At 38.7% G+C, this 12019-nt stretch overlaps 1 protein-coding gene across 1 annotated transcript; it reads left to right on the top strand.

The window, feature by feature from the left end:
* The first annotated feature begins 5283 nt into the window (after positions 1–5283).
* On the top strand, positions 5284–8587 carry LOC104873919 (beta-defensin 118). The gene is made up of 2 exons (XM_010640870.1): positions 5284–5446; positions 7987–8587. The coding sequence occupies exons 1-2, from the start codon at positions 5389–5391 to the stop codon at positions 8244–8246; spliced, it is 318 nt and encodes a 105-aa protein (XP_010639172.1). The 5' UTR covers positions 5284–5388; the 3' UTR covers positions 8247–8587.
* Positions 8588–12019: the final 3432 nt, after the last annotated feature.

Genomic DNA, 12019 nt, shown 5'->3' with positions numbered 1-12019 from the left:
TACATCAACATCGGGCAAAAGCCATACATCAACAGTCAACACTACAACATTTCTTAAATTCCCAATAATTTTATAGATTCTGGGAAGTTGTTCTTTAGAGATGTTTTTAAATACCAAAGGAAGACTAAATCTTACCTCTCTTTGATTCCTCATAGTTGACAGCCCCAAATACTCTGGCTGGTGTAGCAAATCAGTTATTAATTTAATCACTTCTTGATTTAAGTGATTAAAGTCTCTCAAAGTTTTGTTGAAACAAAAAGCAAAAATCATTTTATGTTTCCTCTACTAATGTGGAAAGAAAACACCACTATCCTCCCTATGTAACAAGGAAAATCTATCACGTTTATATCACTGATAAAAATAGGGTTGTTATTTTAGATATTATGAAAGAACGTTCTGAAACTTAATGCAGTCAAGGCAAAAAGACACCGGAACCAACTTGAAAGGTAGTCACTATCCAAAAGTGTGACAATTTGAGCATTAAAAGAAGTGGTGATGTTTGAGGTGCCAACCAATCTGAAGCAAAGCCACTGTGACCTATCTCTCCACTGATTAAAATATTTAACTCTGGACAAATACAATAAACAACTCCCTAAGGAAAGTGAAGAGTTAAAAAAACAGTATATGGATTAGGGGTGGAGGCCACAATCTAAAGGAGGGTTCTCAAATACTGTTTACGTATTGGGGGCTTCCCAAATTCCAGGCTTCCCTGCAAACTTAACATGTGCAGAGGAGGCCTGAGGCAGTACGACAAAGCTGCCACAAATGAATCATGATGTAAAGCACTCTCCATTGCCTAGATCAACCCTTAAGAAGTCCACATGCACTACAAATGCAAACCAGGGTAGCAAAGGCATTGAGAATAGAACTGACATAAAAGCTACCGTCCAAAGAAGTCAAGACGGAATGAGCGATCTGAACCTGGATGCCTGTTAAAACAGAGATCAAAATCTTCTGGGAAATTTTAGCAGGACACAGATTCTCAATATGAATCTAATATTCAAATGCCTATAACCCAAATCACCATACATGTAGTGAATTGGGAAAATGTGACCTATTCTCAAAAGAAAAGATAACCAGCATATGCCTAACATAGATTACTCAGATAGTGACCGCCTCAGGCAAATACTTCAAAGTAGATATTATAATCATGCCTCAGAAGTTAACTCTTAAAATGAATGAAAAGAGGACGCTACTCAGCAGAAAAAAGAAAACTATTGTTAAATGAAAAGTTTGAAAATGAAAAAGACAATATCCGAAATAAAATTCACTGGATGAGAAAAATGGCAGAATGAAAAGACAAAGGAGTCAATGAATTAAAAAACATATGAATAGAAATTATCTGACCTGAAAAGCAGGCCAGTAAGGCTGAAAAATATGAACAGAGCCACAGGAACCTCTGGAACATTCTAAAAGAAGTGAAAGAGGTTAATGTGGGGGAAAAATGTATTTTAAAAATGGCCAAATACTTCCTCAGTGTAGGAATTCAAATAGCTCAGATTCAAGAAATAAGTTGTCTCAACAAGTAAAAGCAGCAAATAAATATATAAAAAAGTGTTCAACATCACTGGTCTTTCCAGAGATGCAGATGAAAACAACACTGAGATTCCACCTCACCCCACAAAGAATGGCTGCTATCAAGAAGTCAACCAATAACAAATGTTGGTGGGGTTGTGGGGAGAAAGGAACCCTTCACCACTGTTGGTGGGAGTGCAGATGTTATGCCCAAGTCGCGAAGTCCTTAAAGACCACCAAGGAGTCAGGTCCGATGCAATTGCAAGAGGAGTTTATTGCAAGCTTGAGCCTGGACTCTCAGGTATCACCGTCACAGCGGCTTCAGACTGAGCCCAGATCCAACTTTGAACCAAGTTTATATAGGATTTTTCTGTTACTATTTTTAGTTTTCCCTTGTCATCAAAGGGCATCAGGAGGGCACATTGAAACATGACCTAATGCTTACATTTGCAAATTTATTATGGGGTGCTGGGAGGGTACATATTGGAAAGTTACCTAAGGCCTTTAGAGAATTAATTCCTCTTTTCATTAGACAATTAATTCCTCTTTTCAAACTTTTGCTAACTAAGATATATAACTATATCCACTATAATGAATTCCTATATTGATTAGATCACACAAAAAGAAGTTTGTCTTAACATTTTAAAAAGAGGAACAGAAGCAGTGTGGAGGTGCCCTAAAAGAGGAGGAAGCACAGAGAAGAATGGAATTTTTTTAGAAGCGCAGAGAAATTGCCACATAGAATGGAAACTGTCACATAGAATGAAATTTCTCAGAAAGGAACTTTTGCATTTACTCTATTCTGGGTGAGGGGTTTGGAGCCCACCGTGACCTGGAAACTTGGTCCTCACACAGACTGGTGCAACCACTGTGGAAAACAATATAGAGATACCTCAAAAAAGTAGGATTAGAGGTCCCATTTGATCCAGCTATCCCTCTCCTGGATATTTTCCCAAAAGAATTAAACGAATCATACCACAGTGATATATGTTACACCCATGTTTATAGTGCCACTGTTTGTAATAGCTAAAACTTGGAAACAGCCCAATTGCCCATCAATTGGAGACTGGATAAAGATGATGTGGTTTTTCTATAAAATGGAGTACTGCTCAGCCATCAAGAATGAGAAACTGGAGTCATTCATAGGAAAATGGATGCATATTGAGGCCATGCTCTTAAGTGAAATAAATAGGACACACATATACATACCAAATAGTTTCTCTGGTGTGAAAAACTAAAAGTGTAAATAATGTTCAAATTGTATAATCGATAATGTGAAGTAGGAAGGAAAGGGCTAAAGGAGTAGGGGAAGTGGGAAGGGTAGGTGAAAGGAAAGAAAGGAAAGGAAAAACTATGAGAAAACGGAAAAAATGGAAACAAAGTCTCTGTAAATAAGGAAGGGTAGAGGGGATGAAGGGAGGGTAGGGGTATGGGGAAAAAATAAGAACCAATATACATCATGTAAAGGTACAAGATCCCAATGATGAAGTAAATGTACTATATACCTAAAAAAGTGCCAATAAACTTAATGAAAAAAGAAATAAATTGTCTCTAGTTATATTTAATATCATGTACATAGACAATTCCAGTGAGTCTACAAAGATCACATACAAAAGTCAGTTGTTTTTCTATGTACTAACAAAAAAGAATTGAAAGTCAAATTTCTTTTTTTTGGTACCGGGGATTGAACTCGGGTCCTTGCGCTTGCAAGGCAGGCCACCGAACCGCTGAGCTAAATCCCCAGCAAAAGTCAGATTTAAAAAGAAAAAAAGAGTACTACATTAGTCACCCCTCCCATTGCTGGGCACAGTGCCAGACACCTGCAACTTAAGGGCAGAAGCATTTAATTTGACTCACATTATAAGAGGAGCTAGTCCATGCTCAGCTGGCACCACAGTAATGCAAAGTAAGGAACTACGTGGGATTCTGTGCTCTGTATTCAATGTCTCTGTAAACCTATAACTATTGAAAAATAAAGTCCATTAATCAAAAAATATTTTTAAAATTACAAGGGAGCATATTGTGAACAGCTTTGTCATGGTAAATTTGACAGCTTAGATGAAATGAGAAAATATCTTTGAAAACAAAAGCTACCAAAGCTCACTTAAGAAGAAATATGTATTCTAAGTACTCGTATCCATCTCAGGAGTCCCTTACTGTATTCCTACTGTGGTCTAAAATAGGCCTTTGCCCTTCAAGTCGCTGTCTGTACATTTGTCTTCCGCCAGTCGTGCCTCTTCCTGCATTCCTACCACCACCACTTCAGAGTAGGGCAGGGAGCAGGAATTCAGGTGGGAATAATCTAGACTTTTCTGCGCTTCCACAGCATCGCTCCTTCAAATAAAGGTTTTTCTCTGCCAGCTTAGAAAGTCTCTCATCCTCAGAACATGGCCAGAATCCACTTAAATAGTTAAGAACATAGATTTTTATGCTTGGAAAGAGCTAGGAAAGACATTCTCTCTCCTTTGTAAAAATCCCTCCTTTCTCATTGTTTAGCTCCACCTTGGGAAAAAATCAGTTATAGAACACCTTTAACCGGCCTGAACAGCCTTTCTGTGGTAGGAAGCTCTGCTATTAACGTGTTAGAGTATATTCATCTAACAATGGTATGGAAAAAGGCCATCGCCATACTAGACAACTTCGTGTGGTGCCATCCAGAAGAGAAGGGTTTTCATCCACATGGCAGCCCTCCTAAATCCTCCCAGAAAAGCCATCAATTCCAGAAAAGGGAAATCAGCAAACTCCTCTACAGTTTATGGGAAACTTTAGGATGAAGTAAAAAAGAGGAAGCAAGAGTTAAAATAAGTGTGAAAATGTGACCATAGCAAGGTGGGCCTAGGCTGACTCTTCTTCCCCAAGGCAGAGCTAAACGTTAGGGTCCTCTCAGACTTCCAAGGAGCACAGTGGTGTCCTTGTCAAGGTTACTGCAGAGCCACCTCTGGGAGGGAGCATTTCTTGATGACATTGAGTAATGGCTTATTGCATCCTATTTGAGTCATATTATAAATGATCTTCCTCATACTCTGCAGCAAGTTAATTTTATTTATCTAAGGCAAATCACTTTACCTGTGGGGAACATATATGAGAGATCTAGCCTACACATGATCATGTATTTATTATGTTTTATTTCCACAAACCTTCACTGTGGATGTACTTTGTGACTTGGGAATTCAAAAATGAGATTTCATCCTTATTCTTAGGAACCTCATACCCCAGTGCAGAGACACATAAAGAGGTGGCTCAAAAGTATGTGAAATAGGAAGAAAAGGGCTAAAGGTGTAGGGGAAGTGGGAAGGGGAGGGGAGAGGAAATAAGGTAAAAGAAAAAAATGTGAAAAAAATTAAAAATGGAAATAAGTATTTGTAAATAGGGAAGGGGGGCAAGGGTAAGGGGAAAAAATGAGAACCAAGACCTGTCAAGTAAAGGTGCAAGATCCCAGTGATGAAGGTAACTGTTCTGTAAACCTAAAATGTACCAATGAACTCAATGAGAAAAAAAATTAAAAAAACAAAATAAAAAACCAAAAGTAGGCCTCTGCCTGAGTGAGAGGAACTGTGAGTCAAAGCTGGACCCCAAAGAGAGACCTGGGGAAGCCAGGGAACAGGTCTGATTATGTGAGTTCTTCTCCATGTCTCCAAACTCTCTTGAAATCTGACTTAAACCCTCTGCATGTCCCTCTAGTGCCTGTACCAGGCCCTCCCCAGGGCACCAGCCAACAGACTGTTTCGCATGGATACATTTTTACAACCTGTCTGGTTATAAGTCCATCCCTCTGCCTCCACTACAGAGCGGCCAATAAAACTCTTGATCAGATTCAGGCTGCACTCGGTGTTCTGGACTCCTAGATCTCCTGCCTCCTACTTCTCAAGGACCATGAAGCTTCAGCTGGTGGCTTTTTCTGTCTTTGTATTCCTGCTCCAAGTGATCCCAGGTAATCAGAACCCAAGGAAGCTACAAAAATGAAGGTATAATGGGCTCCGGCCTGTGGAGATTTCAATGTGCAGCTGGCACAGCCGCACAGCGCCCGAGTTAAGACTATGTCCTTGGCAGCAGTAGAGCCTGGGGCATGACAAGTGATCCTCAACAGACAGGAAGGAGCAAACCAACACCCACAGTTGTCCCTGGTTTTGTATTCCAAGTTTCCACCTGAGGCATCAGGTGAGAGATTTATTCACTGTGATTCTCTCTGCCGCTTGTACCAGTTCTTGAGAAAGATTCTCAACACATACTTCCCTGTGTTTTCTTGTCCTAAAAGTACTTTTACACCTTCAAATGAAGTCCTTTTACTTTCCTCATACTCTAGAAGTTGGTGAACGGGTCAGAAAATACCTGCAGAGCTGCTATGCAGAAGATGGAGCTGACATTGACCAGGTCCATCACTATTATTTAGTCAATAATGACAATAGAGAGTATTTTTGTTTTCCTAATATTGGGGTAATTCAAGTTTCTCTGTCAGTTAATGTTTGCACTAGAATTTGATACATAACCTTCATGAACTTAAGGAAAATCCCTTCTAGCTTTACTTCTCTTGGTGTTTTCATCATAAGCAAGCAATAAATTTTATCAAATCATTTTTCTGCATCAAGATAATTATTTATCTCCTTAATTCAAGAAAAATTGTGAATTGCATTAATAGATTTTTAATGTTGGATGATATTTTTCATTTAAGGTTAAACCCTACTTGATCATGATGTATTTTAATATACTGCTGAATTCAGTTGAATAATATTTAATTTGGGGTATTTTTTTCTTCTGCAGACAAACAAATTTACAACTTTCTGGTTTTAGAACCAAAATTGTAGTAGCATCATACATTAAGCCAAGTAGCTTTTCTCCCCTTGCCCCATTTTCTAGAGTATTTTATACAAACTAGTACCTAAGTCACCTGTGAAATCTGTAGAACTCACTTTTAAAATCATCTAATAGCAAAGTGTTATTCACAAGAGCCAAAAGATGAAAACAACTCAAATATCCATTGGTAGATCAATGAATAAATGAAACATGGTATATACATGCAATGGAATATTATTCAGCCTTAAAAGGGCAGAAAATTCGGGCACATGATAATATAAATGAGTCATGAAGGCTTTACTTAACTCACAAAGGAAAAATATTGTATGATTCTAATCATATGAGAAACTTAAGAGTAGTCAGTTTTATAGAGACAGAAAGTAGAATGATGGTTTCCAAGGGCTGGGGAGTACAAAAATAGAGATTCACTGTTTAACAGGTGTACAGTGTCAGCTTTGCAAAATAAGAAGAGCTCTGAGAATCAACAGTGGTGATGTTAGCACAATAAGAAGGCACTTAATGCCGCTGAACTGTACACCTAAAAATGGCTAAGGTGGTAAATTTCATGTTGTGTGTATTTTACTACAATTTGAAAAAGAAATCATCCAGGGCCAAGGCTTCGGGGAAGCTTTAAGGATTAGTCTTACACTACTATTTCAATTTCTTAACATTTACTAATTTATTGTTTTCCCAATGCCACCCCTCTAAATTTGGGGGGAATTTACTCACTTCATCTAGGTTTTCAATTTTATCAGCATACACTTATTGATAATTCTGTTCTGTTGTTTTTAATATGCTGTATCTGTTTTTATTTCAGTGTTTCATCCTGATGATTTTATTGTCCTTTTTCCTTGATCAGTCTTTCCAGAAGTCTTCTGATTTTGTTACTTCTGACTTCGTTATTTCTGACTTTTTACTACTACTATCCGAGTTTTATTTTTTGCCACACGTTTAATTTCCAAATATAAGGGATATTTCATTCTAATTGTACTTTATTTGGCTGGAAGTCATAGGATGTATGATGCTGAGTACACGGAACTTACTGCGTTGTGTTTTTTTTTTTTTTAATGCCTTCAAACCTTGCTGCAAGGAGTGTGGCTTATGGACTGACAATATCGGCATCACCTAGAAATTTGTTAGGAAATATAAACTCAGTCCATGCCCCACCAAATGAATCAGAATCTACCTTTCAGCAAGACCTCTATGGGGTTCATATGCATATGAGGGTTGAAGAATCACTGGCCTAATCCCCAAATAAATTAAATCTGTCACATAAAAACACACAATTGTAAGTTCCTAGTAATGGTCTAGTCCTCAATCAAGGTACAGATACACGGTTATTTCATTTTATTATTAGTCTTTACACAGATATCTTTTATATGCACAGGCATAATTTCAGTAGCATGTATTCAAATTAATTTAACCAAATGCAAATAACTTAGCCATAGTTAAAGTTCTTGATGTGGATAGCTAGGCACGGGCCCAGGTAGCTTCATTATAACTGGCTCCAGTTTCTTTGCACTGATGCTCAGATTCATCTCACTTCTGTGGTGACAGACTTATGACCATAATCTCGTTATCACCCATGATGTTCTTATGAGAGCCCGGGTACACAGTCATGCTACTAAAACTGAGAATATCAACAACCTAAAATCAGTGGTCTTTCCTTTGATTATTTAGCCTACGGTGATGGGAGAAAATGCCGGAACAAATTGGGGACCTGCAGGAAACACTGCAAATACGGAGAAGCAATAAAAGAAGTTTGTAAAAATCATCGCATCTGCTGCATTTCAGCTAGTAAAAGCCACAGCCAAGGGGCCTTTGACAAGATACTTCCCAAGGCAACTCCCACCACTTGGTACGATTTACCATCAGGTGCTTTTGATGTGATTATGACAGTACCCGCTGCAAACCGCTTTGAAGAAAATGTCAACGACTGAGGTGAGGACTCTGACAAGGACCAGGGAGCTCAGATGTTGACCCCGGAGGTTCGCCACACTTTATGACTTCTCAGTGTTACTCACCCATGTCCTCAGAGCAATGGACAAAGTCACAAAATAAGATACTAGAAATACATCATGACCCACCCTTACCTCCCCCATATGTAATTCTAGATAAAAAACAGCTGTGTAAAGAAGTCCAAACATTCACTACTTCCCATGGTAAACTCTTAAATGATCTTCTTAAAAAGTCCAACAATTTCCACAAGATTGAATTCACTTTTAGTGTTCCTGTGTATAGGTGACATGTGTACAAAGCCTTAATCACTTAATTAAATATCCCAGCACTATTGATCTTTCCATGTGCCCTGTCTTCCAAGCAACTATCTTGGGATACCAAGGGTACTGCTTACATTTGTCCTGCCTTTTGATGAAACCATTAAGTGGTCAAGATCAAAATTCTAAAACTTGCATGAGTAGCTATTAAAAAGCTTTCTTTGTAGAACAGTAGACACCTCTCATGAAAGCATCCAGTTTCCTGCCAACTTTGATCCCGACATCCATCTTATCTCTCACTTAGGAGAAGGGCTGACGCAGGAAGTCTGAGCTAAAAGACTCCTTTGTCCCAGTTGCTACAAGATTGGAATAGAAATGATTGAAAAGGGCTGGCTCCAGAGAATATTTCCTTGACCCAGCCTGATATGGACATCCAACAACAGGGATGGCCCCTGAATTGTGGGTGGAGGATGGATTATTTGTTCACTAGATTAGTGAGGGCTTTATTTGTCTCCCTTCCGAGAGCACTGAAAATATCTTCACATCTTGCCCCTTTCACAGTGGTCCATCCAGATAGCTATCACAGACCTCATTGTTATATTGTCATTCTAAGTCCTGGAAAAGCCATTCAATCTATTTCCACTATCCATGAATTACTATAGATTCCTATGTTAGGCCATTCCTATGTCTCCTAGAAGGATTTCCCTAAACACTGTCTTTCAGAGTTGCTCCTACACCAGGATATAATACAGCACTTCTGTGCTAGCATACCATGCAGACCACACCACAAACCAGGCACTGATTTTTCCTCCTTGGTCAGTTAACCATGGAGATTCCAAATGACACCATTAGTGTGTGATAGAGAAAGATGAAAGCAGGAATAGGTACTAGAAGCCACTGAGCTACCTACTCCTGCAGTTCATCCTTTCCAGACTTGCTAAGTCTTCATTTTGAACACATAATTTCCACATAACATTGCAATGCTTCTTCATAATTCTAATATTATTATTTAAGGGGTTACACTGTACAATATCCAGTTCATAAGGGGAAATTCAGGCCTTGTGAACTTTATTTTTTCAAACCTGTCTACTATTCCTGACAATTGATAACTGAGAGTCTTTGAGGTCTTATTCTCTAGAGTATGGCTTCTGCTGGCCTTAATTTATATTGGCCTCTTTCTTCATGTGTTTTGTTATTTGAGGTTATGATTTGGGTACATTCCCTCAGAAATTTATCCAAGTGTATTGGTTGAGTCCTCAGTTAAAGGTCTATTCCTTCATCTACTTCTGTCTGAAATCTTGGCACTATAATCTTGGGTCAACTTTAAACTAATTTATCAGGGCTTTTTTTTCTCCAAACCACTCATATACCACGAATTCAGGATGAGAGACTAATAAGGGTCAGTTTGAGGTTGTAAATATTCAGTGAAATTTTTTAATGTATATACTGAGGACCAAAGTGCAAACTGAGGCAGTTTTCCTTGAGAACATCTGCTGAAGAAGGAATGTGTAATAAGTTTGTCCTTACATGTGTATGTCACAATTTAAGGACTAAGAAGTATGTAGGGGTGTCCTACTGGGGCAGCTCCTCCCCTTTGCCCAGTCCTACCCTCCCCAAAGCTATAGCAACCAGAGTTCAAATTCACCTGATTCATGCAAATGTCTTCAAGACAAAAACCAGCTTCATCTACTGCCTTCAGAGAAAGCATCTGCTTATACTTGGGCTTGGCGTTGTTGGCCTTACTTTCTTGAAAGGTCAAAAATGCTTAAGACATTTTGTTGATATTTTAGTGAAGTTTAAAAAAAAAACTATTTTCAATGAGAAGGCCACCTGGGTTCTTAGACTAATATCCTTCCTGAAACATAGGTTTAGAATCATCATTTTTCACTACATTTTAAGCTTTGTTGTATGAGAGCATGCACAGAAGCACAGGAGGAAGGAGGAAAGATCATCATTAAAGGATGAAAATATTGCTCTATTCTAAATCCAAAATGCTAAAAATAATTGTTACCTTACCTTTAGGAGAGCCATACTGGCCAGGCATGGGCTCATTCAGCAGAGCACAGTGTTGAACCTACAGAGCATTTGAGTATGAAGTTGTGTTAGTTACAGATTGGGAATGGGTCGGTTATTGTATGCATGGATTCAGAGATCATTGGAAAGTCATTTCAAAGCACAATTCTGTCATTGGCCATGTGTTACTAGAGGTGTGTTCACTCAAGAAAGTTGTCACTGATCATCAAAAAGACTTTTTTTCACTTGTTATCACAGCTGTAGCATTAGCAGCTTTTTCCTAGAAATATGGAGGGTTTTTAATTCTAAGAATATAAGAGTAACCTCAGAGGACTGCAAGAGGACAAATGAGAAAAAAAGTCCCATAGAGAAAGGAGGGAAAGAGGCCTAAAAGTTAAGAAAACAAAGAATCAAGTCACAGAACCCAAGAAAGTTAAGGTTTTCAAGGAAGGAATAAGAAATGGTGGAAATGCTACCCAGAGACAGGGTAAGATACAAGTAGACCAAATTTTTCTAAAAGGTGTTCCACTGGTCACTTGGATCAGAGTCAGTTCTGTAGAATAAACAGAGCAAAAGCAAATGATAATGAGTTGTAGGGAGTCTCAGGAGTAGAAAAAGATAATGGCCAAGGGTAAATAATCTCCTGTTGACAAAATTTGCAACTAAAGGAGAAAGAAATGAAATATTAGTGGGAAGTAAGATATAAAAATAAAATTAGAATTTTTTGTTAAAATCTGGTGTTGGTTATAATTGCAGGAGTGAGCCTTCTAGATTTTCAGGAATGAAAGGATCTTAATGATCATGAGCAACAAGAGCAGGTAATAGTCAAGCTCTTTCTTCAATAAACATAAACTAGACCCCATTTGACCCCATTTAATCAATATTACCTGGGTAACTGTACTTGTAATCTTATTGGTTGGTCATGGTTTTGCCCACCTCACACCCATGCCCACCTTGTAATTTTCCACTGGGCCTTATAATTTTGTCACACTTTGTACCCACCTCACCACATGGCTTTGCTGTATAAAATATTTTTGAGAAGTGGGGTGGGCAGGCAACCCACTCTCTGGTCCCCCTTCTGTGTCTCTTAGACACAAGCTTTCTTTCTCTCAATAAATTTTTTCAACTCTTAAAAAAAACCATCAACTAGAACCCCAACCCACAACTTGAAACTTTGAGGTGACAACTTACTCCACACCATAACAGTTCTGTTGGTTAGGCAGTTCCTCTGTCAACTAAGCCAATTTTGTCGACAAGGTTTCTGCCCACTGCTCTACAGATCCATCCCACTTGTTCTGCTCCCTTTCTGAGTCCTACATAGCTCTGCCTAATCCCTTCAGGCTTCCCTTATTAGTGTCCACTTCTTTCTTCCCTCATCTTCACAGGCTGGTCTAGTCCTTTTGATCATCAGTCCAAATCTCTGCCACAGGCCGCAGCAGAGACATCTCACCATGCAGAACCCAATCCCTCACTGTGGTTTCCAG

The sequence above is a fragment of the Fukomys damarensis genome, unplaced genomic scaffold (assembly GCF_012274545.1).
Source record: "Fukomys damarensis isolate Sample0158 unplaced genomic scaffold, DMR_v1.0_HiC HiC_scaffold_22, whole genome shotgun sequence".
NCBI classification, from domain to species: domain Eukaryota; kingdom Metazoa; phylum Chordata; class Mammalia; order Rodentia; family Bathyergidae; genus Fukomys; species Fukomys damarensis.
The sequence above is the reverse complement of the archived record's forward strand: the minus strand, read 5'-3'. Positions and strand labels throughout refer to the sequence as shown.